The 25,421-nt window shown below is 37.5% G+C and overlaps 3 protein-coding genes across 4 annotated transcripts; all 3 read left to right on the top strand.

The window, feature by feature from the left end:
* Nucleotides 1-1,947: 1,947 nt before the first annotated feature.
* LOC128520401 (trypsin-like) lies at nucleotides 1,948-4,373 on the top strand. Its single transcript, XM_053494630.1, has 5 exons — nucleotides 1,948-2,028; nucleotides 2,146-2,308; nucleotides 2,697-2,956; nucleotides 3,038-3,174; nucleotides 4,196-4,373. Exons 1-5 carry the CDS (start codon nucleotides 1,989-1,991, stop codon nucleotides 4,343-4,345), a joined length of 750 nt encoding a protein of 249 aa, XP_053350605.1. The 5' UTR covers nucleotides 1,948-1,988; the 3' UTR covers nucleotides 4,346-4,373.
* Nucleotides 4,374-10,221: 5,848 nt separating this feature from the next.
* On the top strand, nucleotides 10,222-15,275 carry LOC128520013 (zinc finger protein 76-like). Its single transcript, XM_053494023.1, has 4 exons — nucleotides 10,222-10,816; nucleotides 10,966-11,490; nucleotides 14,094-15,169; nucleotides 15,261-15,275. Exons 1-4 carry the CDS (start codon nucleotides 10,273-10,275, stop codon nucleotides 15,273-15,275), a joined length of 2,160 nt encoding a protein of 719 aa, XP_053349998.1. The 5' UTR covers nucleotides 10,222-10,272.
* Nucleotides 15,197-24,719, top strand: LOC128519837 (uncharacterized). Of its 2 annotated transcripts, none has more exons than XM_053493735.1 (7): nucleotides 15,197-17,671; nucleotides 18,170-18,386; nucleotides 18,476-18,652; nucleotides 18,738-18,827; nucleotides 18,944-19,145; nucleotides 19,239-19,446; nucleotides 21,846-24,719. In XM_053493735.1, exons 1-7 carry the CDS (start codon nucleotides 15,278-15,280, stop codon nucleotides 23,046-23,048), a joined length of 4,491 nt encoding a protein of 1,496 aa, XP_053349710.1. In that variant the 5' UTR covers nucleotides 15,197-15,277; the 3' UTR covers nucleotides 23,049-24,719. The 2 variants fall into 2 exon arrangements, with proteins under 2 accessions (XP_053349710.1, XP_053349709.1); XM_053493734.1 differs by having other exon boundaries at nucleotides 19,236-19,446.
* Nucleotides 24,720-25,421: the final 702 nt, after the last annotated feature.

Genomic DNA, 25,421 nt, shown 5'->3' with positions numbered 1-25,421 from the left:
TTTACTTGCTCTTATCAACGTCTATCAACATTATTTCAAGACTGGACAGCTGCTAATCACTCCTGGCTGGTCTTCCTCTGTGCACCATTTGTCCTCTGCAGATGATCCAGAATGGAAATGTATGGCTTGCTTTCAACCTTACTAAGTTCTTGCACACCACCCCACAGAAATTGCTGTATTGAATCATATTCATGCAAAGTTGAATTAAAGGGAAAATTGTGGTAGGTAAAGGTGCACAAGCAACAAGGATGACTGCAAGGAGGTTGTCAACCTCAAGCCAATTCAAGAACTAGGGAGAGCTTCACAAGGAGTGGAGTAAACTGAAGTGAGTGCATCAAGAGCCACCACGCACAGATGTTTACAGGAAATGGGCTACATCTGTTGCATTCCTAGTATCCCAGGTACAACATCATAAGCATTTTTCTTAGGCTTAGAAGAAAAAGAATTAGACCGCTGCTAAAACAATGTATCACTATTTATTTTATTCATAAGAAAGCTTAGGGGCTAAAAACCTTGATTAATAGAGAATACATACCCAGTATGGTTTAGGGAGCATGAAATATTTTTTACACATGGATTGACCATCGGTGGCGGCTGGTGCAAATTTTTTTGGGGAGGGTGCAAACAAAATGAAAATTAAACTTTTAATAATCGGATGTAAATAGCCATAAGAAGTGCTGGAGTGTAAGCTCGGCCACAATCACTTGACTGCTGCTTAATTAGAAGATCAGGTCGATCTGGTCCAAGCTTTTTAACTTTTTTCTTTATTTGTCCTTGCGAAGAGGTATTTTAGCAAAGAAATTACAGAATTTCCTCTCATATTTAGCTGGCTTCCACATCAATCACTATTCATTACATTAACTAACAATCTGCTGACCATTAATAGGACTCATTGAGAATGGTCCAATCGCATAAGCCAAATACTTTAAAACAATATTGATTGCTAAGAACAAAAGTGGGAGGGTACGGTGCGCACAGTGCTGTGCCCCAAGGATGATTTGAAAAAAATCCAATTAGAGCTTAGCCTCAAATCACATGCTTTAAAAATGTACGTTTCTACATAGACACTCGTTTGTCCGGCGCCCCACATACATGAACACAAATGAACGTAATACAGTTTAGTTTTTTTTTCTATTGTAAATAAATTATATTAACAAATACAGCAGGATATTGTGACTAAATGACTTTATTTCATTATTTAAATAAATAATTCTTATGTTGAATAATTACATGTTAAAAGTAGCATTCTTCTCTGCCTTACTTTTAGTAAGTACTGCCACTGCTGACCACCAAAGGGTTTAGACCTTAATCCCATCAAGAAGCTTTGGGAAGCACTGGAGAAGCAGCGGTCTGACTCTCCCATCATTGATATAAGATCTTGGGCAGAAATTAGTGCAACTCTTGACAGAAATAAATGTCGTGACATTGCATAAGCTTATCAAAATAATGCCATGACCGTAATCTAAAGTGTTTTTTGACTAGGCAGTTTATATACAATCTAATAAAAAAAGATTTAAGGTAAACATAAAATAAAAATAAAAATTATTTAGAAAAAAATTATTCATGAATCATTAGAATATATTTTTTGCTTTGTTTTACGTAGCTTCTTTTTTATTGCTTTAGTATTATACATTTTTTTTAGGGTAGACTAGGTAGGAGAAACATGAACCTGAGTAAATCAACTTTTAGATATTTGAACAGTTTTCTGCTTGACATATGTAGAAATAGATGTTTTTCCCAAGGTTTCTGTATTGTATTTATTTAGGTGGGCTATATTAAGCGGTCTGTGTGTGTAACCTTAAAGTAGTTATGTTTATTTACAAGTCCATCTGATAAGATAGTTTGAACAGTTGCTAGTTTTCAGTTCAGGTATATTTTACTAAATCTGACTGTGGGCAATGCTCCATGACATCACATGTAAGATAATAACTTGTGTATATATACACATGTCTATCATACCCCTTTCGGTTTTAATCATACCAGTGGCAATGAGGCTTACTGTTGTTGTTTTACTGTTGGTGTTTGTGCGTAAGTCGAAAATCTTTTTATTTCTTACTCAACTGATTCATCTTAAAATATATCTACAGTTTTAAATGTCATGTTTGTTGTATTTCATTAATGTCTGTTTAAATGTTTGTAAATTAGACCACAGCAGAGCTGATGATGATAAGATCATCGGGGGTTATGAGTGTGCTCCTCACTCGCAGCCCTGGCAGATTTATCTAACCTATGATGACGGAGAACGGTGGTGTGGAGCGTCCTTAATTAACAGCCGATGGGCCGTGTCTGCTGCACACTGTTATGTTGAGTGAGTATCCTACAACACTTTTTTTTTTTTTCTCAGTTAAAGAGTATCACCGTCATCATGATTCTAAAAATTTTAAATGTACTGAACCTTAAAGATTTTATTATTATTATTATTATTATTATTATTATTGTTATATAAATTATTATTTAATATACTTTTAATATTAATGAATGTTACAATAATGTCAAAATAATTTCCCAACACTACTAATTTATTAAGTTACTTAAAACAGAAGCCTCAAAAACTACCATTAAACTACATTTATAACAAGTATTTTAATGAAAACGTTACATGTATTAAGTATATGTGTATTTTACTGGTAGTATGAATATAATGCAAAATAACCCAAAAAAGCAGATTATGCCCTTTAAATTGTATTCATTCAAAGGCCTCGTCGTCTTGCTCTTCACCTGGGAGAACACCATTTGTTCAGTGATGAGGGCACAGAGCAGAGGATTTGGGCTGAGAAGGTCATACCACATCCAGGCTATAATGAGATAACATATGACAATGACTTCATGCTGATTAAACTGAGCCAGCCTGCAGTTTTTAACCAGTATGTGCAGCCTATACCTCTGGCATCCTCTTGTACAGTGGCAGGGGAGAATTGTTTGGTGTCTGGATGGGGAAATCAGATCAACACTGGAGGTACGGCAGCAATAATACTAAATAGAAGGGGATTTTTATTTTAAAAAATCACAGGTGACAAACTTTTGCAATCTTTTCCAGTGAATTATGCAGAACTACTGCAGTGCTTGAATTTGCCTGTACTTTCACGCTCACAATGCAACTCAGCCTACGTTTCCAAAATCACTGATAACATGTTCTGTGCTGGATACTTGGAGGGCGGCAAAGATTCATGCCAGGTAAAATCCCAAGAGAATTATATTTATAGTGTTAGTACAGTAAATAATGCAGAATATTTTTTATTGTATTCTAAAACTCAAATCCAAATGTAGTATTCGGTAAGGAACAAATAATTTCTGTACAAATATTATTTCTAACAAATGTTTTGAAAATTATTTGTTTGAAAAAAAACATTAATAGCTGGCCTGAGCATGGTGTGTATATAATAAATATTATACATTATATTAAAATACATGAATAATCAGTTTTAAAGTATTTAACCTGAGTATATTGCTACAAATCTGAATTGATAATGTCACATTAAAAGGTGTTATTGTTGCGTTTGAATTTGATTACTGTTGAAAATGATGGGTACATGACTGAAGATGAAGGAATGGATGAATAAATAAATGACCTGATTAATTCATTGACCAGATCATGCATTCATTCATTTGAATAAATGAATCAATGCGTGATCTAGGGGGCCAGGGGTAGCTCAGTGTTTAAGGCATTGGACTACGGTTTGGAAGATCCCAGGTTCAAACCCCACAACCACCAAGTTGCCACTGTTGAGCCCTTGAGCCAGGCCCTTAACCCTCAACTGCTCAGATGTATAATGAGATAGAAATGTAAGTCGCTCTGGATTAGAGTGTCTGCCAAATGTTTTTTTTTTTTGCTTTATTATTGTTAAATAAATAATGGCACAATGAAAAATGTTATATATTGTTGCCTGTCCGAGGTTATATTGGCCCAATACTGAGACCAATGATGATCAAATGTTTTTTATCATGTTTTTACACAAAAAAAAATTCAAAGGCACTAACTTTGGGTATAGGAAAACACCACTTTCCCTATAGCCTGTGTGTGTGTGTTTGTGTTTGTGTGTGTAAACACCTATCCAGGGTGTACCCGACCTCATGCCCCACGTTTCCTGGGATAGGCTCCAAGTCCCTGCAATCCTGAATACAAGATAAAGCGTGAGGTTCATTTATAATGTCATGTATATCACTAACTCATTTATCTGTATGTCTATCATTCCAGGGTGACTCTGGTGGTCCTCTTGTATGTAATGGAGAGCTGAAGGGTGTCGTGTCCTGGGGCTATGGATGTGCTCTCGCTGGTTTACCAGGCGTCTATGCTGAAGTCTGTCGCTACATTGACTGGATCAATAACATCATGGCTACCAACTAAGAAATAAATTATTATTTAAGAATGGTCATTTGTTTTATGTATCTGATTATAGCCATTCTTTGAAATCTACAACCTTGCCACACATTGTTTCGCATCCTTATTTATTTACTCAAGGAATGATGTCAGCATAATCATTTGTACATCACAGCTCTAAACTTAAAATCTGGTCAGCAATGTAGGCATGCGGTTTGTTTAAGCCCATTAACAATTTGTACGTACAAAAAGCCTTTATTTTCAAAATGCATTTTTATTACACAACTGCATTTTCAAATTCTAACAAACGTAATATTTGGTTTCACTCAGAAGCTGATTTAAAAGAGTTTAAGACCCACATGGTTATATAGCTTAACTAACTGTGTAACTTACACTGATTAATAAATCAAAATGTATTCAGTACCTTGGTTAGCTGTCTTAAAGAGACACTTTAAAAACACTTAAAAGTGCCTTACCCAAACTGCTGGTACAAGGGAAGCATCACAGAATTCTTGAGAATGTCTTTGTGTGCTGTACACTTACAATTTCACTTTACTGGAATTAAACAATGCACACCCTTCCTACTGTCATAATCTTAATTAAAAAAGTCTAAATCAGCCAGTTATTACTAAGGAAATGTACAAGATTAGTTAATCATTAAGAAGTGTGACTACCTCCATAAAAGCGGCACTCTTGATGGTTTAGTTTTCTCTCGTTTTAAGTCATGCCAAAAATGAAAGGACATCAGTTATTACCTCCGAAAAGCAACTGTTAATGGAAATGGGAAAACTGGGAGGGTTAAAACCTACTACAATAGACACCCCAGCCATGGGGACACGTGCCAATTTTCCCAATCCTCCCAGCAAATAGATTATTAAATGCCTAAATAAAAAAAATGAAAGCTACATCTTGTGACATACAAGCTTTTCTAAGTGCATTATTTCATGTTCATGACAATTCAACCATAAAGACTACTTTAAAAAAAAACGCCTTGAAGCAATTTTGGCAAAATGTTATGAGAAACCGAAAGCTCCTACAGAAACAACTTTTTTTTTGAAAATTGCTTGTTTTTTTTCCTGTTGTCATGTGAGGTTATTTGTCTGTTTATAGACATTGGTGAGGACCTCACAGTTATAATTTAACCCCTAATAAATAGAAATATAGAACTGAATGAGGATTTATTTATTTTTGTTTTTCTATAGATAAGACTTATAGAAAGACTTTCTTTAGGAGGAGGTTAAAGCAGCAAATACATGGTTAAAACAGGAATGATCAGGTGACTCTACAGTGAATCAGTAATTGACACTCTTAGGCACACAAATAATATGAATCTCTTAATATTTATGCATTTTTAACGGCAATTTGAAAATGCCAATAAGCTTATTCCGCATGTCACACAGACCCGAGCATCAAAGACACGTAAAGACAAGAGAGGATCTGGATGAGCAAAAGCAAAGTTTTATTACTGCACAAATGACACATTTTTCACAAGACTTTTGGGAGTAATTAGTAAAGCCCTTAGTAAACCAATAGTTCAATATGCTGTTATACATCCCTTTGTTCTTTGGTGCTGCGACTGTGGATGTATCGAGCTGTTGGGACGTCATTGACGCCCTCTGAGGGGAGAGGCTGAGGGAATGGTCCTGTGATGACATTCATCTAGGTCGTCTAAAACAGACATAGTACTCTGGACAGATAGATTATGTGCAAGTTTATCATCATTAGATTTTGTCTGACAATTTTCAACTATCATGCGCCAGCTGTTCACCGTTTAAATGCATAGATACAAGTAAACAAACATAGCTTCTGTAAGAGATAGGTACTTCCTATTTCTCTCAGCTTGTATTTATACACACAGTCGCACACATACTGTACAGACACATAACTAGTACATACAGAACCACCCCCCGCCCCCCAGTCTCTTTGCTGGTGTCTCTGTCTATAAATCATACCGAACAAGCTTTCATTCAAATTTTCTGAAGTTTCAGTTAGGGGTTCGGTAATAACCGTCTATTTCAAAAATGAGATGCTCAAGTTCAGGACACAGACCGTCCTTCTCAGAGGGAGAAAGCTTACTTAGTATCGTGCCTTAAAATGTTCCATTTCTATAGATATAAGATTATTTGCTCCAGGTGTGGTTGAGCTTCTGAATATAGGCTATATGTGCATTCCCTGTGCGTGCCCCATGATGAACTGCCAGCTCATCTAGGCTATATTCCCACCTCATGCTCAGTGTTCCTGAGATAATCTTTAGTTAAAGGTCTTCAACTACAGTCCTGCAGGGTCAGTGTCCACCACAGTTTGGACAATTATTTTTCTTAAACACAGCTGGTTTAACTAATCAACCAAGCACAGGGAGAACATGTAAATCTCATGCACACAGACCCCAAGGTGAGAATCAAACCCAGACACAGGCTGTTCATGGTGACAGTGCTAATAATTTATAATAATAATAATAACAATAATAATTATTATAATTATTATAATTATTATTATTATTATTATTGTTGTTGTTGTTGTTATTATTATTATTATATATATTTTTTATTTTATTTTATTATCTATGTATCTATCTATCTATCTATCTATCTATCTATCTATCTATCTAAGCCATCATGCCACCTAATGTGCATATAATCCACTTACGGGCATCTTTTTTGGGAAGAAACTAGAAAATTATAAGGAAACCCCCACAGGTGAACAGGCACAGAAACACGCAGATGAATACTTGTGTGTAAGGTATTACAACATGATGAGAAGTTTCCAGGGTGGCATGGTGGCTTAGTTGTTAGCACTGTCGCCTTGCACCCCCAGGGTCCAGGGTTGATTTAACAAGCCACAGATCTGTGTGCATATAGTTTGCATGTTCTCCCTGTGCTTGGTGGGTTTCCTCTGGGTACTCCGGTTTCCTCTCACAGTCCAAAGACATGCAGGTTAATTGCCAGGCTAATTGGCATTCCCAAATCGATCGTAGTGTTTAAATGAGTCTGTAAGTATGCGTATGTGCGAGCCCTGCGGTGGATTGGTACTCCATCCAGGGTGTAACCCACCTTGTCATGCACAGAAACTAGCAGTTGAATATCAATGCAAAAGATTGAACCTTGTAGCTGTGAGGCAGTAATGCTACCCACTGCACCACCCATGCCACCTTAAGTCATATTTCTACCATGAAAAGACAAAACATTAAATGTTCTGGGAATGCTGTGATGCTGCTCTGAAACGAAATGTCTAAAGGGTAAAGAGCATTTGTTCATGAACAGGACTGGTTTTACTCTTTTGTCCCGAACAAAGCAAAGCACTTATTATACGCTATTATACACTCCTATTGAAGGGAAAAGAGTTTGTAGAAATAGTTAAAAGGTTAAAGCTGTTGAAAGATTAAAATAATTTGATGAGCTTTAATGTAATCAGTGATATTAATATTTCATGTTGAAGCCCACATACATGTCTGTCTGTACAGCAGAACTCTCTGTCTAACTTATTAATACAAAGAAATAAAGTAGTAATTATTAATTAGTAGTCTTATTAGTAGTTGAATTTAAAGTAGATTAATAAATCCAGGACACATAACTGTTCAAACATCAGTTTTACTCTGCATTTTGATTTCAACTACGGTGCAGGTTAACATTAAAGCAGATATCTAAGTACTGCAAAAGTTTCATTATATTCTGTCCAGCCAGTTTTACGTGATGCTGTGATATACTGTAATTTAGATAGACAGAAAATTTTCTGAGACTGTTTTTGGGTCCTTCAATGTATGAAACATAAAGATATCATTGAAAAAGCGAGTTCTAACCAATGTACGTACATGTATATGCTTTTATTTATAACTCCAAGGGTTTATTGTTTATTTTCAGGTGGTGTTGAGATAATAGCGAAATTAACATGTTGTCATTGACCTTTTTTTCTGATTAATGCAGTTATTCAATTTTATTCAATATTATTTGGATTTTTTAAATTATTTTATTATTTCTACATGATGTAAATTTAAAATTCTTTTGACAGCTAAAGTTTTAAATGTTACTTTATCAGTTGTTTTTATGAATAAATGTACAAAAACCACATTTAACTTAATACTACTCATATTAGGACACAGGGCATTGATCAAGACTTTGGAAATCATGCTTTCTAAGCCATTATATATTGCCAATTGAATCTGATTTGCCCTGGTCCCCCGCCCCCGTACTGGTTCCTGTTCCCCCCTGTGCCCTCCCACTTACAAAATCCTAGAATCGCCCCTGCCTGGAAATAAACCCAGAGGAACAATGCTAAGGACTACAATATCCATGAGGATCTGCCCCCTCCCGTGTGACGTCACACCCTCCGGATTCACGTTGATATGGTGGAAGCTGGTGATGATGCGAAGGAGAAACAATGCAGGCTGGATAAATGCGGCAGCATAACAGCGTTCTGGTAAGGTTTTTGTTCATTACAGTGGCTGTAAGGGATGTAATTTATATTAAAAAAAATTTAGTAGACATGTTTTTTGGTGAAGTGTATGAGTAGGGTCGGGAGAGAGCGTTATAAGGGTGAATAAATCAGGTAGCCTAGCGTCAGCTTCCATAGTTAGCCGTCTGCTCCAGGATAACAGTGGGCGAGTCGAGGAAGCGTCGGGGTGAAAGAGAGAGAGAGAGAGAGAGAGAGAGAGAGAGAGTCAAGAGTCAAGCCGTTGTTAGTCGAAATATGTGTTTGGTTTTTAAAATATTCGCATTATTCTGGTGCAGTTAGCATTCTGAATGAATGTAGCCACCGTACACAGTCCCTACACAACACATCAGTGGGTAATGAGCACGGTTAGAGATTATTGCCAACACTTATTCATTCTCTGCATAAAGGTATATCATTCTTTCTTTTTTTTTTAACCGCTTTTCAGTTTTTAATACCTTTCAAATTAATATATATTTTTAAAAGCTGCAGTCTCTCGTCTATATTGTTGTTTATTGTTTGTGAGGTCTGTATACTGGGTGGTATCAAAAAGTTTCAAGACTAGTTTTGTAACACACCAGCAGATGGCAGCACAAGGCTGCATGCACAGTCACAGGGAGCACCCGCCTTCATTAGTCAGCGTGCCAAAAGGCATCGTCTTGAAGCTATGCAGCTGCGGCTATTCCGGCCACCTGCGATACCACGTCTGCTTTTTCGTCATGGATAGCAAGTTAGAACAAAGAGCGAATATGAAATTCTGCATGAAACTGCAAGTTTACAGCGATGCTGCGATGGGTCATTCGAGGTGCTTCACGCGCTTAAAGACTGAAACCGCCAGACAAAAAATCAGGAAGACCTTCAACGAGCTCAACCTCCAAAAATGTCGAAACCATTCGGCAACTTGTGTGTGATCACCGTTGTAGAGCAAATTGCGCCATTGCTGCCGTTGTCAGTGTGTCGTATGGAACGGTCCAGGCAATCCTCATGTGTGGTATGAACTGGCGCCGTGTCGCTGCCAAGTTTGTCATCAGACTGCTGACTCAGGAGCAGGAGGAAGATGGTATTAAAGTCAGCGTGCCGTTGATGATCTGTCCTTCATGTCGGGGATCATTACCGGTGACGAAGCAACAGTCTTCAAAGTGGAAGAGCCCATCATTTCCACGACCGAGAAAGACGAGGAAGGTCCGCAGATCGACTGTGTGCATGCTCATCCTCTTTTTCGACATTTGCAGCATTGTGCTTTGAGAATTCAGGGGCCAGACTGTTAATAACGAATTCTACTGCCAGGTTTTAAGGCGTCTGTAGGAGAACGTACAGCAAAAGCAGCTGGATCTGTTGTGCGCAAATTTCAAAACGTTTTGATACCACTTCATACCACTGTGTTACTAAACTGTGTGATTTAAACAGTTTGCATTTGTTAAATGTCCCATCATTAACATTTTTTTGTTATTATGTTTTGTGCATTTCAGGAGTTTTTTTACTACTTCTAAATCTTCATTCATCCGATTCCTTCTGGAGAATTTAGGATCATGGAGCTCGCCAGTCAGTCAGTCACTGATATGTTTTTTGCCAAAGGTATAACTCTAGAGTTGGAGAACGTGTCTCCCGCAGAAACAGCATTAGATCAGGACCTTACAGCACAGGTCATTGGTCTGGGCGAGGGGAAAATCGACCTTTATGTCCCATCAGAAGCAATAATTGAACCAATATCTCCAGCAGAGGACATGCCAGAGGAAAGTGTGCTTGCAGTTCCAACATATGAGGCTACTGAAGACGAAATAACCAGTCACCCTGTTGAGTCAAATCAGTATCCAGATCAAGGTATGCCAAATGATATAATGGCGATCAGCAGTTCAGTACCAGACTTAAATCCCAGTGAAGCGTCAGAAGGTTCAGCTGAAACCCCATCATGTGAAGAGTCCCTTGGAGATGTGACATCTAGCCCTACAGCTCCTGGAGAGACGGGAATCTCTAAAGTAGGTGCAAGTGTCAGAAAGTTCATCCCGCCAAAAAAGGACAGAATGGATCCTCTAAAACTGGACATGTCCAAGCCTACAGTGATGCCACTCACCTGTAAGTTTTTCCTGACCTCTTTGCTGATTTTCATGTATCTAAGACGTTAGCTTTTAAGTATTGTCATAGTTGTGTTTTTCTTCTGTTTTTTTACCTGTATTACACTGAATTTGAACTTGCAAAGTTAACAGTGTGTGAACGTTTTTCAGCATCTCAGCTTTCACTGCAATGCCTGGAGTGCCACATCATCTTCAGTGACAACAAGAGCAAGCAGCGCCACCTTAAAATGAACCACCCCTCTGAGTATGAACAGTGCATTCTTGGTGATGCGCTGTTCGCGTGCTATGTGTGTGATCGACATTTCACCTGTTCTACGGAGCTCATGGCGCATCAGCGCGCTCACACAGAGAAGCAGCCATTTAAGTGTCCCATTTGCGGAGAAGCTTTCAGTCGATCGTCCGAGCTTACAAGCCATAAAAAGGTACACTATAACAAGCAGGGATATACCTGCTCAGAATGCGGCAAGCTCTTCAAGACCCTTACTTTGCTTAAGTACCACCAGCGAGTACACACTGGAGAAAGGCCATACGTTTGCATACATAAAGAGTGTGGCAAGAGATTTACCATGCCCAAAGCTCTGCAAAAGCACCTGGAAGCACATGAAAATGAGGGGACGGAAGGTGTAGAAAACTCGACAAATGCCACAAGCAAAACCAAGAAAAGGAGGGGTAAGGGTAAGTAGTACTCTTTGTCTAACAGTTAGGTTTATGGCACATTCTCCTCATGCATGAACTTTCCATGAACATAGTGTATGATTAACTGACATGAAGGTGAATCATACTATTGTTTTCATGAGGGAAAATTGTGTAGTAAAATGCGTTCGCATGTAGACCATCACTCTTAGTGATCATAGAATTCATGATCACTGTTGTACTGTATCCATTTCTTTATTTTACACCTATAGACTTTACCCCCAGATGCTGAACCCCATGGCCCACTACTTAAAAATGTTAATAATTGCAGTTCAATTCCCGGTCTGCTTTTCCCAGTAAACATCTGTGCGGTAGGTTTTACCCAGAGAATAAACCTAGGAATATTGGACACAATAAGATTTTAATGCAGGATGTATTTAATGGAAAAGCAAAAAGGCTATTTAAAAAAAAAAAACTTTAAGCGATAACGAAGTTATTGCACATTCATAAGTGCGTATAAAAGACATGTACAGCGTCCTCTGCTGAATTTTAAGATGGACTTAATTTTTTTTTTCAAGGTGTTTTTTTTTTTTTGTTTAAATAATATAATTGCGTTTTTCATTTAAATTTCAAATTAGCATATCTCCTGTTCCTGTGGCTCGATTGTGATGAAGCGAGTAGGTTACCTCAAGGTCAGCCAAAAATGGGGTGAAAACCCTATTACATTTCGTTTAGTAGTTTTTACGTGATGCGTGCACAGACAGATAGACAAAAATTCTGAAAATAACTGGTCAAGTAAATAAACAAGCCATAATTTGTTGATAATAAGTGGTGAGAAACTGCATGTTAATGTTGGCGCTGGATATAGGATGGCTATGTTCTTTTGACACTCAGCTAACTAGGACTTAAACATATTATTATTCTTCTCTGCATAAGGTAAATGTCAGAGTTTGTTAGGTAATTTAAAACTAAATTCAGAGTAGAATTTATTGTTGCATAAGTTTCTATGGCCTGATTTTAACAAACTTCTAAGTCTAAATTCTAGTCTAATTCTCTTCAGTTTTTAATCTATTTTCTGTGTGTAACAGCTAGAATCAACACTTCAGGTTCAAGTAACTAATACAGTAAGTTATATCAAATAAAATAGTACATGCCTGGCCCTGTTTTTAGTATACAAGAGCACAAGAGAGAGTGGAAATACATTTTGAGTGTGTGAAGGGAAAAAAATCTTTTAGAAAAAAAAATGTTTTAACAACATTTTCCATGTTCCGAACAGATTCGCATGAAAATATCAAGAAAAAAAAAGCTGTCATTCTGCTCTGTCTCTCTCTTTTTTTTTTTTTTTTTTTTTTGCTGTTCTTTGTATAGCAAAAAAAAAGAAATTGGTCTTACCTTTTCAGTCAATGATGATAATCCAAATGGGTGCATTATATAGTATTCCAGGGAGTGATAGTGGCATGTAGGGATGGGCAGTAAAATGATATATAAAATTGGTATTGCTATAAAATTTATGTTGATAGCAATGGTAGGTTTTGGTCAACTTTACTGAATATATATTCATGCTGTTGGATAGGTCTAACAGCTGCTGTCACACAAAGTATATGTCCGAATTTGAGAACGAGGCACTGTTTGGGCTGAAGAAAAATTTGAAATAACATAAAAGTGAGTGAGATTTTTCATTGCTGTTACAGAAAAGTTCTTTGCTGAAATTTATGCAAAGCAGTGACAAACTGAAGCTGCATGTTAATGTTGGTGGGAGTAATAACCAAATGAAAAAGGAACGGGGCGAGCAAATATAAAACATCAATCCTATACCTACAGTACCAGAATGAAGTCTTTGGTTTGTGCTTGTAGTCAGTATGCAACACACGCATCGAAGGAGTCCAGTTAAGTCTTGGCAACCGGTCACTTTCTGGAACAACACCGGCCTGGACTGTGCCAGGGCATCATCCTAAACTGCAGATGCTTTTTATTCTGGAAACGGCACAGTGTTATTGTCATTTAACTAACGTTACATAATTGTTTTGGTGCCTTTAATGTTTATTACTGAACGTTTGCTAGCAACACAATTGTACTCATGGTACATTGTAAAGGTTAGGAGAAGATTAGGACAAATGTAGTGGCCAATTCATGTGTGAAAATTATTTCTTTAAGTTCCTAGAACCACTCTTTCACAATTTTAGCCTGATGAATCTTGGTATTGTCATCCTGGACTATGGCCATGTCATCAGGGAAGGAAAAACATTTTATTTGTTTCATACACAGCATGATATGCAGTGAAATACGTATACGACCGCTCGTGACCTAGAAGATAAGATATATGGAAAATGTAATGGGATAACATAATTTAAATTCTAGTCATTCAACACATTCAGCCAAGTAACATTACTGATCCTAAGCATGACCAATTGAAACAACATCAAATCATGACACTGCCTCCAGAGGCTTGTACAGTGGTCATTATGCCAAAGTACTTTTTTTCCTAAATCTAAATGCTGACTTTTTTTTGGCCGGTTAGTGTAGAAAGGACCACTTTAGGGCCTTCCTAAAGGCATGATGCAAAGTTTTTGCATGCAAAATACATTTATGGGAAATGTATATGGTTTATCCTGTTTTAAATGAAAAGCATTTCTTTCTACTTTCAGGTATATCGTCTAAGAAATATTCATGCTCACAATGTAACGAGTCTTTTAAGACGGCCAAATCACAGCTGCACCACTATAGAACAAGGCACTCACAGGGCTCAACCATTACATCATCCAACAGTGCTGTGGGAGAAGGAGGCCTGTGTGTTACACCTCTGACTGAAGTAGTTCAACTACCTTTACCACACGTTGAAGCTGTTGGACAGGCAGTACCGCAAATAAGCCCACTTGGAGTTGAACATATTAAAAGATTAATAGAGAAAATGGGAAATGTCCAGAAAGTAAATCAGCTTGTAATACTTGGAGTTGATCAGTTACCTTCGCAGACACCAAGCAATGGAATGCAACAGCCACAAGGCCTTATACGACCTTTGCATTTTGATTTCACGCAGCCAACAGTACAACAAACTGGACTTCAGCAGGCGGAGGATGAAAAGGAACATGAAGGAACATCATCTACTGGAACTCAGCAAGACGTGTTATTAGAATCATTACAGGTTGAAGTTGCTGTTGAACAAGAGCAAACTGTGATTGATGGTGGGACAGCTATTTCTGCAGAGAACCATGTCACAGTTGTTGAATCAGACATCACAGCAGAACTGGTAAATAATGTTCAGTATGAACTTTTGCCAGAACAGGGTGAAAAGGACATTTTACCGCCTCAGTTGGAAGCCAGTCATCCACTTGTTCTTACAACAGAAGAACAGCAGATTGATAACATAATAGATGTCAAAACAGCAGAACCAGAGAACAATTCATCTTTGACAACTGATTTTGAAAGTAGCATAAGTGAGAAGGAACCTGTAACCAAGCCACAAGACATCGCCTTGTCAGAGAAGACCAACATTAATGCAGAACCAAGTCAAAAGGTCTCTGAAGCTGCAGACTTAACAATTGAACATGAGACCCAAACTATGCAGGAGAGTAAGGTTATTTTTGATTTAACCAACACCAGTGCAGATCCTCAAACTCAAGAGGCAGCCGAGGTAATAGGTTTAGGAGTAAACCCTGAGCCACAAACTGAGCCGCCAAATTTAGATAAACTCACTAAGTCCCACTGTCAAAATGCAATCGAGGCAACTGAGCAAGGGAATCCACAACTTGATGATAGACAAGACAATGAAATCCAGTTGAAGCAACAGAATTTTAATGAAATTCCACTACCAGAGGATCAAATATTAAACATGAATAACTCTTCTCTTAGGAACATACAGCCTGATCAAGAAAGCTCTTCCTTGGAGCAGGCAACCTGTAGTAAATCAGGTGTACAGCAAGGCAACAAAGTGGAAACCAACGATCAAACTCTTTTGGCAGAAGATTTCCCAAAGGTTAAGAAGTCATTGCCAATTAAGAAGAAAAGTTCTAAAAAGCAGGTAAAGTCCCGGCATTTGAAAACTCAGGATAAAGTTGCAAAAAGTTCATTACCCATAACACCAAATCAGAAAATTCAAGCTGGCTCAAAGAAACCGAAAAAACAAGAGAAGACAAAGAACCACTTTGGATCTAAACAAAATAAGAAAAAATATTCAAAGCAAAAACTGTTAAATATTTCTAAAAATAGTCCATGTAAAGATCAAGAAGACATTGATCTAGGAAATATGCCTGTTTTGTCAAAAAAGGAAAATTTGAAACAGAAGCACAAAAAGGGAAGAAAAACTGAAAAGTCTTCTGGACTCACCCAGGCCCTTAATTTTCCTTGTGACAAAAAAGTAATGAAGGTGTCAGAACAAGCACACAGAGGGAAACCTCAAAAAAGAAAATCTGAAAACCAGAGAGATATGGCAAAGGAAGGAAAGTCTACTCAGGAGTCAAATCAAGATGAAACCCCTGTGCCGAAGAAGAAAAAGTCAGGTAAAGTTCCTGAGGCAAAATCTCAAAAGAAAGCAAAGAGTAAGATCACAGTAAATAAAGTAAATAAGGTGAGTAAAAAAACCTACAAGTTAGCAAAACAAAGGGAGAAAGATAAAAATGTATCTGAGACCCCAGTCATCGATCAAATAAAGCAACAGGCCTTGCTTTTGCTAAAAGGTCATAAACAACCACAACTGAAGGTGCACAAGCTGGATGCTAAGACGACAGGTTTAGATCACCAACTAATACATACATGTCAAACAAAAGAAATTTATGACCATGAGACGACAGTAGAGCCAGCAAAGAAAGGGACACAAAAATCACTGCAAGCACCCAGCCAAAAGAAAAAGTCAAAAACAATTGTAAAAAAATCCAAAGTAGATTCAAAGCAGTCTTCTCGTTTGCACGCATCTCGTGTCGACAGTGACATGCCCTCTGGGGCAAATCAAAAAGCTGTGAGAAAGCGTAAATCCTCTGCAAAAATAGATCAGGAAATTGCATTAAGCCCTCCTTATTCTCGGCTCATAATTGGATGCCATGATTGTGGGAAGAGCTTTTCGGAGGTATCTGCTTTACAAGAGCACATGGCATTGTTTCACTCTGTTGTGCCCTGTGATGTTTCTGAAATGAGTGCAGTTAGCCTGAGGTCAAATGAAATAATGCTTGCAAGTGCAGTCCACTCGAGTGACTTTGAAATGCATGTACCAACAGACTGGGACGTAGATTCAGAAATGAGAGTGATTGGTTTAGGAGATGAACAAAGGAATGAGCCCAGGCTTTCTTTCCCAGCCCTCAGTCCTTCGCCTTCTTTTCTTGTGACAACAACTTTTGTTGAAGGAGAGGATAACCACAATGACAATCTTAATCAAGAACCTTCACTTGGACATAAAAAAGCAGCTGGTGAATCTTCTGCCAATCATGTTGAATCAGATAAAGTTAAGAGAGCTGAACAGGAGAATGTAGACGCTCACTCACTCACATTGTCTGAGCCACAGGAAGGAATGGCTATTAAAGGGGCACTGCCCTCAGATGTGCATTTGATCAATTTGGACAAAAATGAAAAAGATTCCCAAGTATCTTCTCAGTTATATACCCCCTCTCTAAATATCGCGCTTAAGGTCTCTGATTCACAGGAAGGAGAATCAAACCACAACACATTTGGTAACAAAATTACCTTTATTCAGAACGAACTGCCTTTAAAAACTGTAAATCCAGGATCCCCTCATAATGCTGGATCTCACATAACGGAGCAATCTGAGATTAAGCAAGAGGCAGACGAGATATCTGTTCAGACACTAGCCAGGCAAAAAAACAATTCTATTCCAAAAGGAAAAAGAGGACGAGGAAGCAAAGGTAGGGGAAGGAGACAAGTTGGAAAAAGATGTTCTGCTGAAAAGAGACATACAGAAGAGCTGGTTGCCAGTGAAGAAGACTGCCGGGTTGTCTTTGAACTTTATTCACTTACGGGTAACAGTGAGGAAATGAATGAAGAAATGCTCAAAACGAGAAAAATCATTAATGCCACTGCAGCCTTGAAGGAATCTTCAGAAGCTCAGGAAGTGTCTGTGTTACCACAACCTGGTACTACAAGTGCTTTGGAGATGATGAAACCAGAAAGTGGTTCTCTAACTCAGAAGTCTGGAGAACATGAGAAAAACAGGCGTTCCTCCAGTAGCCTAAAGAAGGGACGACTCTCCGTACACTGCCAGAGTGGAACTCGAGAGCAGGTATGTTTTTCTGTATACAATATGTTTAATCTTGTTTATAGGTCTAAATAGTGCATTTGGCTAAAAATTTTCTGTATATAAAATTTTTATATGTAAGTCACATACTGTGTTCAGGATGAACACAAAAGTCTGAATCAAGAATATTATTTAATACTTAGATTAATTTTTATAATGTTAATTAAGGGGTGCTCTGCCACAACTGTGCTTTTTATTTGTTGGTTATGTTAGCATTTTATGTTATTTAACTCTTCCATCGTGTGAACTTACCACGACTTATGACTTCACAACACTAAAAGCAAGGAAATAGTGTTACTTATGCTTTCTGTATATTTGCCCAGTATAACTTGTGTGAAACAAAACTTGTAAACAAGAATATAAGTTATACATATATTATCCTTATTAGAGGTTTTTATTTTTTTAATCTGCTCAGTCTGAAGTTGTTGCAATTGCATTTCACTACTGTCACAAAATTTAAATCTTGAATTTTAAAATTTACAGTCAGATAATGGATTAACTTCTGGTGGCACCTCTACTGATGTGAAAACAGAAGTCAGTCCATCTATTCTCACACCCCAGGATGTTCAGGTCAACGATGGAGATTTTTTGCAAGGAGTCGAAATGATTTTGGTAAAAGCAGAAGATCAGCAAATTTCAAATGATCCTCTGATTTCACAGGAAGCTCAAGATATGCAAACTGATCATACTGCATGTCCAGGTATGTATTTTGTTAATAAATGTGGTTGTTTTGTATGTTTTTGTCCCTTGTATTTGGTGTTTAATCACTGTTTCTCACACACTGTAAAGAAACAGATCATTCTGCAGTTGGAGTTTCTTCTGGTTCCCCAACAGTGGCTCAGTCTACTGCCAAGCAGTGTATTTTCTACCCTGTAAAGGAAGAGGAGGGGGAGATGATGGTGGAGCCTCAAGCTACTAATCAAGGCACCTCAGGTTCAGAAGTGATGGAAGAGAGGACTCGACCATGTAAGATCAATAAATATTTGAAGTCAATGACAATTCGGAACTGAAGTTCTAGACAACAGATAATGTATTTTCTGCTAATCTGTAGGGGCTGTATCTGGTTTAGAGGAGTGTGACATGAGGATAGGATGCTCACAAATGGAAATGCACCATAATTTATACACCAGCCCTGAAGATGGTAAGTAACAGCAGTATGACTGAAGCTTATTTTTTCTGCTCGATATTAAGGCAATGTGATGTCAAGCAAAGTAAAAGAATTTTCATTAAAAAAAAACTTTTGATTGTCACATGTAGGCAATGTTGGTGCAGAGCAGCAGAGCGCTGAAGATGTTCTACAGTTCCTTTCCCGCCCATCGGATACGGAGAACTGCGAGAGCGTCCACTCCGAGCCAGAAACTGAAACTCATCTCATGTCTTGTTACCATGATATCTGTGCTAATGGAGCGGTGCGACAGTGTGAATCGACCGACAGTGAGCAGCATGCAAAAACATCTAAGTAAGTTTTATTGCCATAAATAATTATATTAGTAAAAGTGTACCTTCTGCCTTCTGATGTGTACATTCTTTTGTGTTGTTTTTTTTTCAGTAGAATTTTAGGCTGTCCTGAAGCAGATGACCAACCGACAGGCAATGAAGAGCATTGTGAGCCTATCGACTACTTCATTCAGTATTTTGGTTGGAATACATGGAAAGATATTGCAGCTTGTACAGGGCAAGCGTCAAAATTGACAAAGCCTGTTACTGAAAAGGAGGTGGCCCAGTTTGTAGGAATCCACATTGCAATGGGAACCTTAAAGGTGAGTAAAAGCATTCAACCAGGTCTATAAATATTGACAGTCATATTGTAGTTATTTTAGCTGTGTTCAACATTTTCTTGTAGTTAAGCTCACTGGTGGGCAAAGTGCACAAATTTTGTACTTAACCAGTAAAATAATAATAAAGTAAAAATACAAGTCCTTTATTTACATCTTTTACATTGAATAAAAATACAAAAGTACTCATCTTCAAATTTACTTAAGTATCAAAAGAACTGAGCTTGTATTAGCTCACAGTAGCCTTTAAGTCTCTCTCTTCCGTCCCTCGCTTCCTCCTGACTATGAACTTACTGTTTATTGGAGAGAAAAGTGATCACACATTTAAACATAACAGTCAACAGGTGGCGATATTCCCACTTAAAATGCTACACATGGCTAAAGGCTATGCCAAGCAGAAATGATGTGAAGTAGAACTCAAGTACAGTACAGATATGTGGAATATGCACAGTAAATTTTCTACGTTTGTTAACAACATGTACAATAATTCAGACTTCCATCATGAACTTGAGAGTACCACATCCAAATCATAGGAATGGTGTAGGAATAACAGCACATCTTATGTGTGGCGTGTGTCTACATCATCTGGGCTGTATTCTCTTATTCCCAATGTTCTTAGGATTGGCCTCATGATTCACCATATTTCTCATCACAATAAAACTGTTACTGAAGGTTAATGATGGAATTCTGTCATTAAACAGTTCTGTATGATCCTCCTTTGTCAAACATTTTCTTTTATGTTTTTAAGAAATTTAGTGTCAGGGCTTTTTTCAATAAGTGAAATGTATGCAGACAGCTCCCTCAATTACTAGCATTTAGCATTAGCAATTACAGTTAAAAAATGGTCAAATTGATTCAAGGGGGAAAAAACATACAAAATAAAAACATTCCAAAAGTCTCAGGAGGAAAGTGCATTGTAGTGCTACAGCAAAAAAACACATAATAAGCAATTCTGTATTTCCAACTTTGTTGCAACAGTTTGGGAAAGGTAAGCATGTGGCTGTGAGGGTCAGATGTTATTTAGTGCAGTATTAAAATTGTTTGCGTTTTCATTTGACTTCCTGGTTCACAAGAAAAACAAACAAAAGCCTGATTCCAGTAGTCATTTATCAGCATGGGAAAGTTTAGAGAATGCACAAAGGAAAAGAGACAAAAGTGTGACCTGTGTTAACATCAAACAGTGGTCCTACGAAAAATAGGTAGGTGGCTGAAAATGCCTGTATTTCACTGTTGAAAGTGAAATACAGAAAGATATTGGGGCTGTAATGATCCCTTGTAGAAGAGGACACATATTTTGCAACCTTTGTCACGACCGTAGTTGGAGACGAAAGCCTGTTCTTTTGTCCATCAACAAACCTAAGCAGCTAGAGTTCACTGTACACAACTTGAATTATTGAGATTTTATAATCAGATAAAACAAACAGCTTTTTGGCAATGAATACAACAGGAAACATTATTGTAAAATAGTTAATAATGATTGAGGACCTTTATAGAGGAGGCTGTATTGCTCTTCAAAACCTATGGCTACCTTTAGCACTGTGGCCTTGCACTTCCCAGGTTGGGGGATTCCTGACTCGCCTTGGTGTTCTTTTGTGGCTTTCCTCTGTGTACTCAAGTTTTCTTCAAAAGTCCAAAGACATAGAGATTAGGCTAAGTAGCATTTACATATTTCCCGTAGTGTGTGTGTGTGCTTGTGGCCTGCGATGGACTTGCACCCCTCTCCAGGTGTACCCCACCTACGGCCCAAGTCCTCTGGAATAGGCTGCGGCCCTCCAAAGACTCTGTACAGGATAAGTGGTACAGAGAACAACAAAATACATATGGCTTTATACATTTGTTTGGAAGCTATTTCTAGTTCTTGGAATTAATATTCTACCTGGATAAAAGTCCAAAATATCTATCCAGACCAACATAAAAAAAAGTTTAATTGACCACATAATTAAACTTTGAAGATGATTGCTGCATTGTACATATGTGGTGTGACCCGAATATGAGAGTTTACAAGAGAGGACCAAGTTCCTGGATTAGGAGAGGTTATGTGTGTGGTGGTGAATAAAGAAAATTTAGTCTTTTAAATATTATATCTGCAGGACATTTGTGTCAATTTGTGACATGTGGTTTTGGTAAAAAAAAAAATAATTTAAACATGGAATTGTTTTTTTTCATTTGACTATATTTTTCTCATTTTTAGTGTCTGATTATGAAAATCTATTTAATGTAATTCTTTATCAAGTGTGCCACTAACTCTTGAGCTGCCTGTGTATAATTTTGATTAAATTGACATTTAGACCAAAGTGAAAATTAAAACAAAAATTAAATAAAATTTTCACCTGCTAAATACTAAATCTAGATTTATGCTAAATCTTTCTCCTTCTTTCACTTAGTTTCCAAGTATGAAGCTGTACTGGGAGGAGTTTACCAGAGTGCCACTGATTGCTGATGCCATGCCTGCAGACATGTTTTCTGAAATTGCATCTAATCTAAGATTTGCCAGTCTTGGAGGGGAAAGATTAAACTGCAGCGGACAGGATACACATAAAGATCAAGATGCACAGAATTGCACAGACGTTTTGATATTTAAGAAAGATCCCCTATGGAAGGTTGAGGCAATAGTAAACAGAGTTCGAGAAGGGTGTCAAGCACTTAAACGAAACGGAAACTATGGAGTTGACCAGTATCTCCTTCCCTTTCAGAGACACCCAACACACTCATTACATCACACAGTCATGATAAATTCTGCTGGATTGGTCATGGATTTTAACTTGCGAGTCAGTGACTATAACAGAGAGGAGATTGTTAAGAAAATGGTTTCTCGAGAAAAAACTGATAATCACGGAATGGTATTTCTTTGCAAGCCTGAGCTATCAACGCCCTCCATGTTGGAGCATCTTCTAGAGGCAGGAGTGCGCAGTGCTGGAAAAGTTGGTGGTGCTAGGGGGCAAATAGGTGATGAGTTTGTCACGTCTGATGGTAAACTGAAACTGTTCAGGTGCCATCATGGCTTTATTCTGTCAGCAGTAACAAAGGAAAAGTCACGCTCAACATCGCTTGTCAGTGGTTTTGAGAGAGCCATCAAAGCTGCAAATCTGAACAGAGATTTGAGAAGCCTTTATCGCACACCCTGCACAAGCCCATCACCCAGTGCCTGGCCACAGTCTGTTCTTTGGGACCTTATTGATCTGGCATTAGTTAATTCTTGGCTACAGTACAAGCAAAATCAAAACCATCCTTCAGAGCCACTGTCACTTATGGCTTTCCGACTGGAAGTTTCTAAAGCTTTAATTCATTCCAGCCATATTGCTGTACAAGACTCCTCGCCTCCATATCTCCCAATACCAGCACAGCTTGGATCAAATGCCTCCACAGGACATTCGGATGTCTTTGAGACCCCTTTACCTGATGCAGTCACACGATATGATGGTTTGGGTCACTGGCCAGAACAACTTTCCGAGGGTGAAGAGGCCAGGTGTAGATTTGGAGGTTGTGAGCAAATGTCTAGAGTACGTTGTCTTAAATGCTGTGTTTTCCTCTGTATATCTCGCAATCACAACTGCTTCCTGAAGTTTCACAATCAAGGAACTACATAAATCTGCTAAACTGCTTTGATCATTAGCCATATTAAACCAATATTTTTATTGTTTTGATTTTTTTAACCTTCTTGATTTGTTTCTTGGTGTAGGGCAGAATCATGTTTTAATCTGCACTCATTTTATTAAAAGAACAAACACCAATAAATGAAGGAAAAATCTTATTTGCTTAACTTGCTTGCAAAAGTAAGATAATAACCACAACTGTAATACTCAATTATAGAACCCAGTTGAATATAACTATACTTTTCACTTGTTGGAATCACATGTTGAGTGCCTAATACATTTGAAGCCTTATACATTGTTCCACAAGTTGTTTGGTAGGAATAGTACAGGGTAGCAAGTTATACACATTGGTTTGCCACGCCCAGGTGGGCCACTTGTGCGTTTTTATACTTTTTTAAGTAATCTCTGAGACACTACATCAGAGTGTGTAGCCACCAGTTAAAATTTTTAAACTCCAATCAAAAAAGCAGTTTTGCTTGGTTTATATGTATTGAGACCCAAAGTATATAACAACTAAATAGTTTTAGCTCTCGTGTTCATTTTTCCTTTATTTTCAGAGACCCTTTTTTTTAACCCTTATTTAACATATGGATTATGTAAACATATGCATTTACCAGGGGCTAGTCCATGTATACTGTAATTTATTGTTACCACATGTATCTAAGACTCTTCCATTTTTTTAATGGATTTGATTACATTTTTTTTTCTGTCTTCAGCATACTATTTTAGCTAATGTGTGTGTTAGTGTGTGTTGGGCAGGGGACCTCCAGTTGATCAAATATTCTTGCTAAGGAGATTTTTAGACAGGTGTTTTTACAACACCTTCAGGGGTATAACAGACATGTCTTCTTCAAAATAAAATCTAGCCCAGAGCTGTGTGGGTTTTGTTTGTTTGTTTAAGATATCTATTTTTTTAGGTTTTGCTTTTTTAGTCAAACCATTGAATTGTCATATTATTTATTTATTTTGGTTTGAAAACAACCAATGTTAGAATTTTGTTTACATGATAAATCAATTAGACAATTGTTTAAAAGTTAAAGTTTTAACCATATTTGCACTGTGTAGGTATTTAGCGTCAGTTCAGAATGTATCCACAGGTCCACAATTTGTACAAAAAATATTAGTTGGACATTATAAACTGTGAAAAGAATAATTTTTTTAATATATGGTAGATGTCAGTAAAGCATGCATCGTGTCAATTTTGTTTTACTTTTGAACTGTTAAAATGTCTTTTGTTTTGTCCGATATTATTTTTGTAATGAATTCATTGCTAAGTAAAGAATGTGTTCCATGGTGTGTTTTATTGTTTATACTATTATTTAAATGTGTTTGTATGTACAGTACATAAAAGAAGCTTGGTGTGTTTGTAAAACTGTGACCTTGCAGATCTATAATTTTTGTATATTTTATGCCTCAGTTGTCCTCTTTCTATGAAATCAATTAGAATTTTTATTTACAGTGTATTTAAAAATAAACACGTTTACACACTAACTCGATAATGAAACTAAAATGTTTTGTAGAAGAGTCAAGAGACCCAAGGTAAAGTAAACAGTGTTAATGATCATATATAATTAACCAAATGTTTGCTTCAAGAATTTGATTAATTATACAAATGAACTTTATATCCTAATGCATGTCCGCCAATTCTACGAGTAAATCTTGTGAATTCACAATATAACTTTTATTCTTGTTTTTCATATGGTATATTGAATAATATGAATAATACTGGTGAATTTATTGAGATAAAAATTAAAGGGTTGATTCTACTGATAATAAAAAGTGAGTTTTTGGAAGTAAATTGTCTAAAACAAGCTGATATGGCTGGACTCACTGTAACTTTTAGGAGCGGAGTTAAAAGGGGCCAATGGGTACTGACAATTTTAAACATTATACGTTGTAAGGTGGTATCTAAAAGTTTTGAGATTGAGACGCAACAACAGATGGCAGCACAAGGCTGCACGTACTGTACAGTCACAGGGAGCACCGACTTTCATCAGCATGCCAAAAGCCATTGTCCTTTGTACATCAAGAGCTGTGCGACTGGTGCTATTCTGACCACGTGCATTACCACTTTGCTTTGTCTCATGGTCAGACCCATACACCCAAATTTTGTCACCGGTAATGATCCTTGACATGAAGGACAGGTCATCCATGGCATGCTAATGGAGTCCTTGCTAGACTTTGCTGCCAAGTTTCCCATCCTTCATGTTGAGGATCATTACCGATGATGAATATATAGTAAGTATATAGTTAGGTCCCATACATATGAACATTCGAGTTACGGCCCTTTAAAGATGCTACCATGCATTCACACATGTTCCATCGCAGATGTTCACATGGATCACTTGTCCGGCGATGAAGCTGGTT

Source organism: Clarias gariepinus, chromosome 4 (assembly GCF_024256425.1).
Source record: "Clarias gariepinus isolate MV-2021 ecotype Netherlands chromosome 4, CGAR_prim_01v2, whole genome shotgun sequence".
In the NCBI taxonomy this organism is placed as follows: domain Eukaryota; kingdom Metazoa; phylum Chordata; class Actinopteri; order Siluriformes; family Clariidae; genus Clarias; species Clarias gariepinus.
The sequence above is the reverse complement of the archived record's forward strand: the minus strand, read 5'-3'. Positions and strand labels throughout refer to the sequence as shown.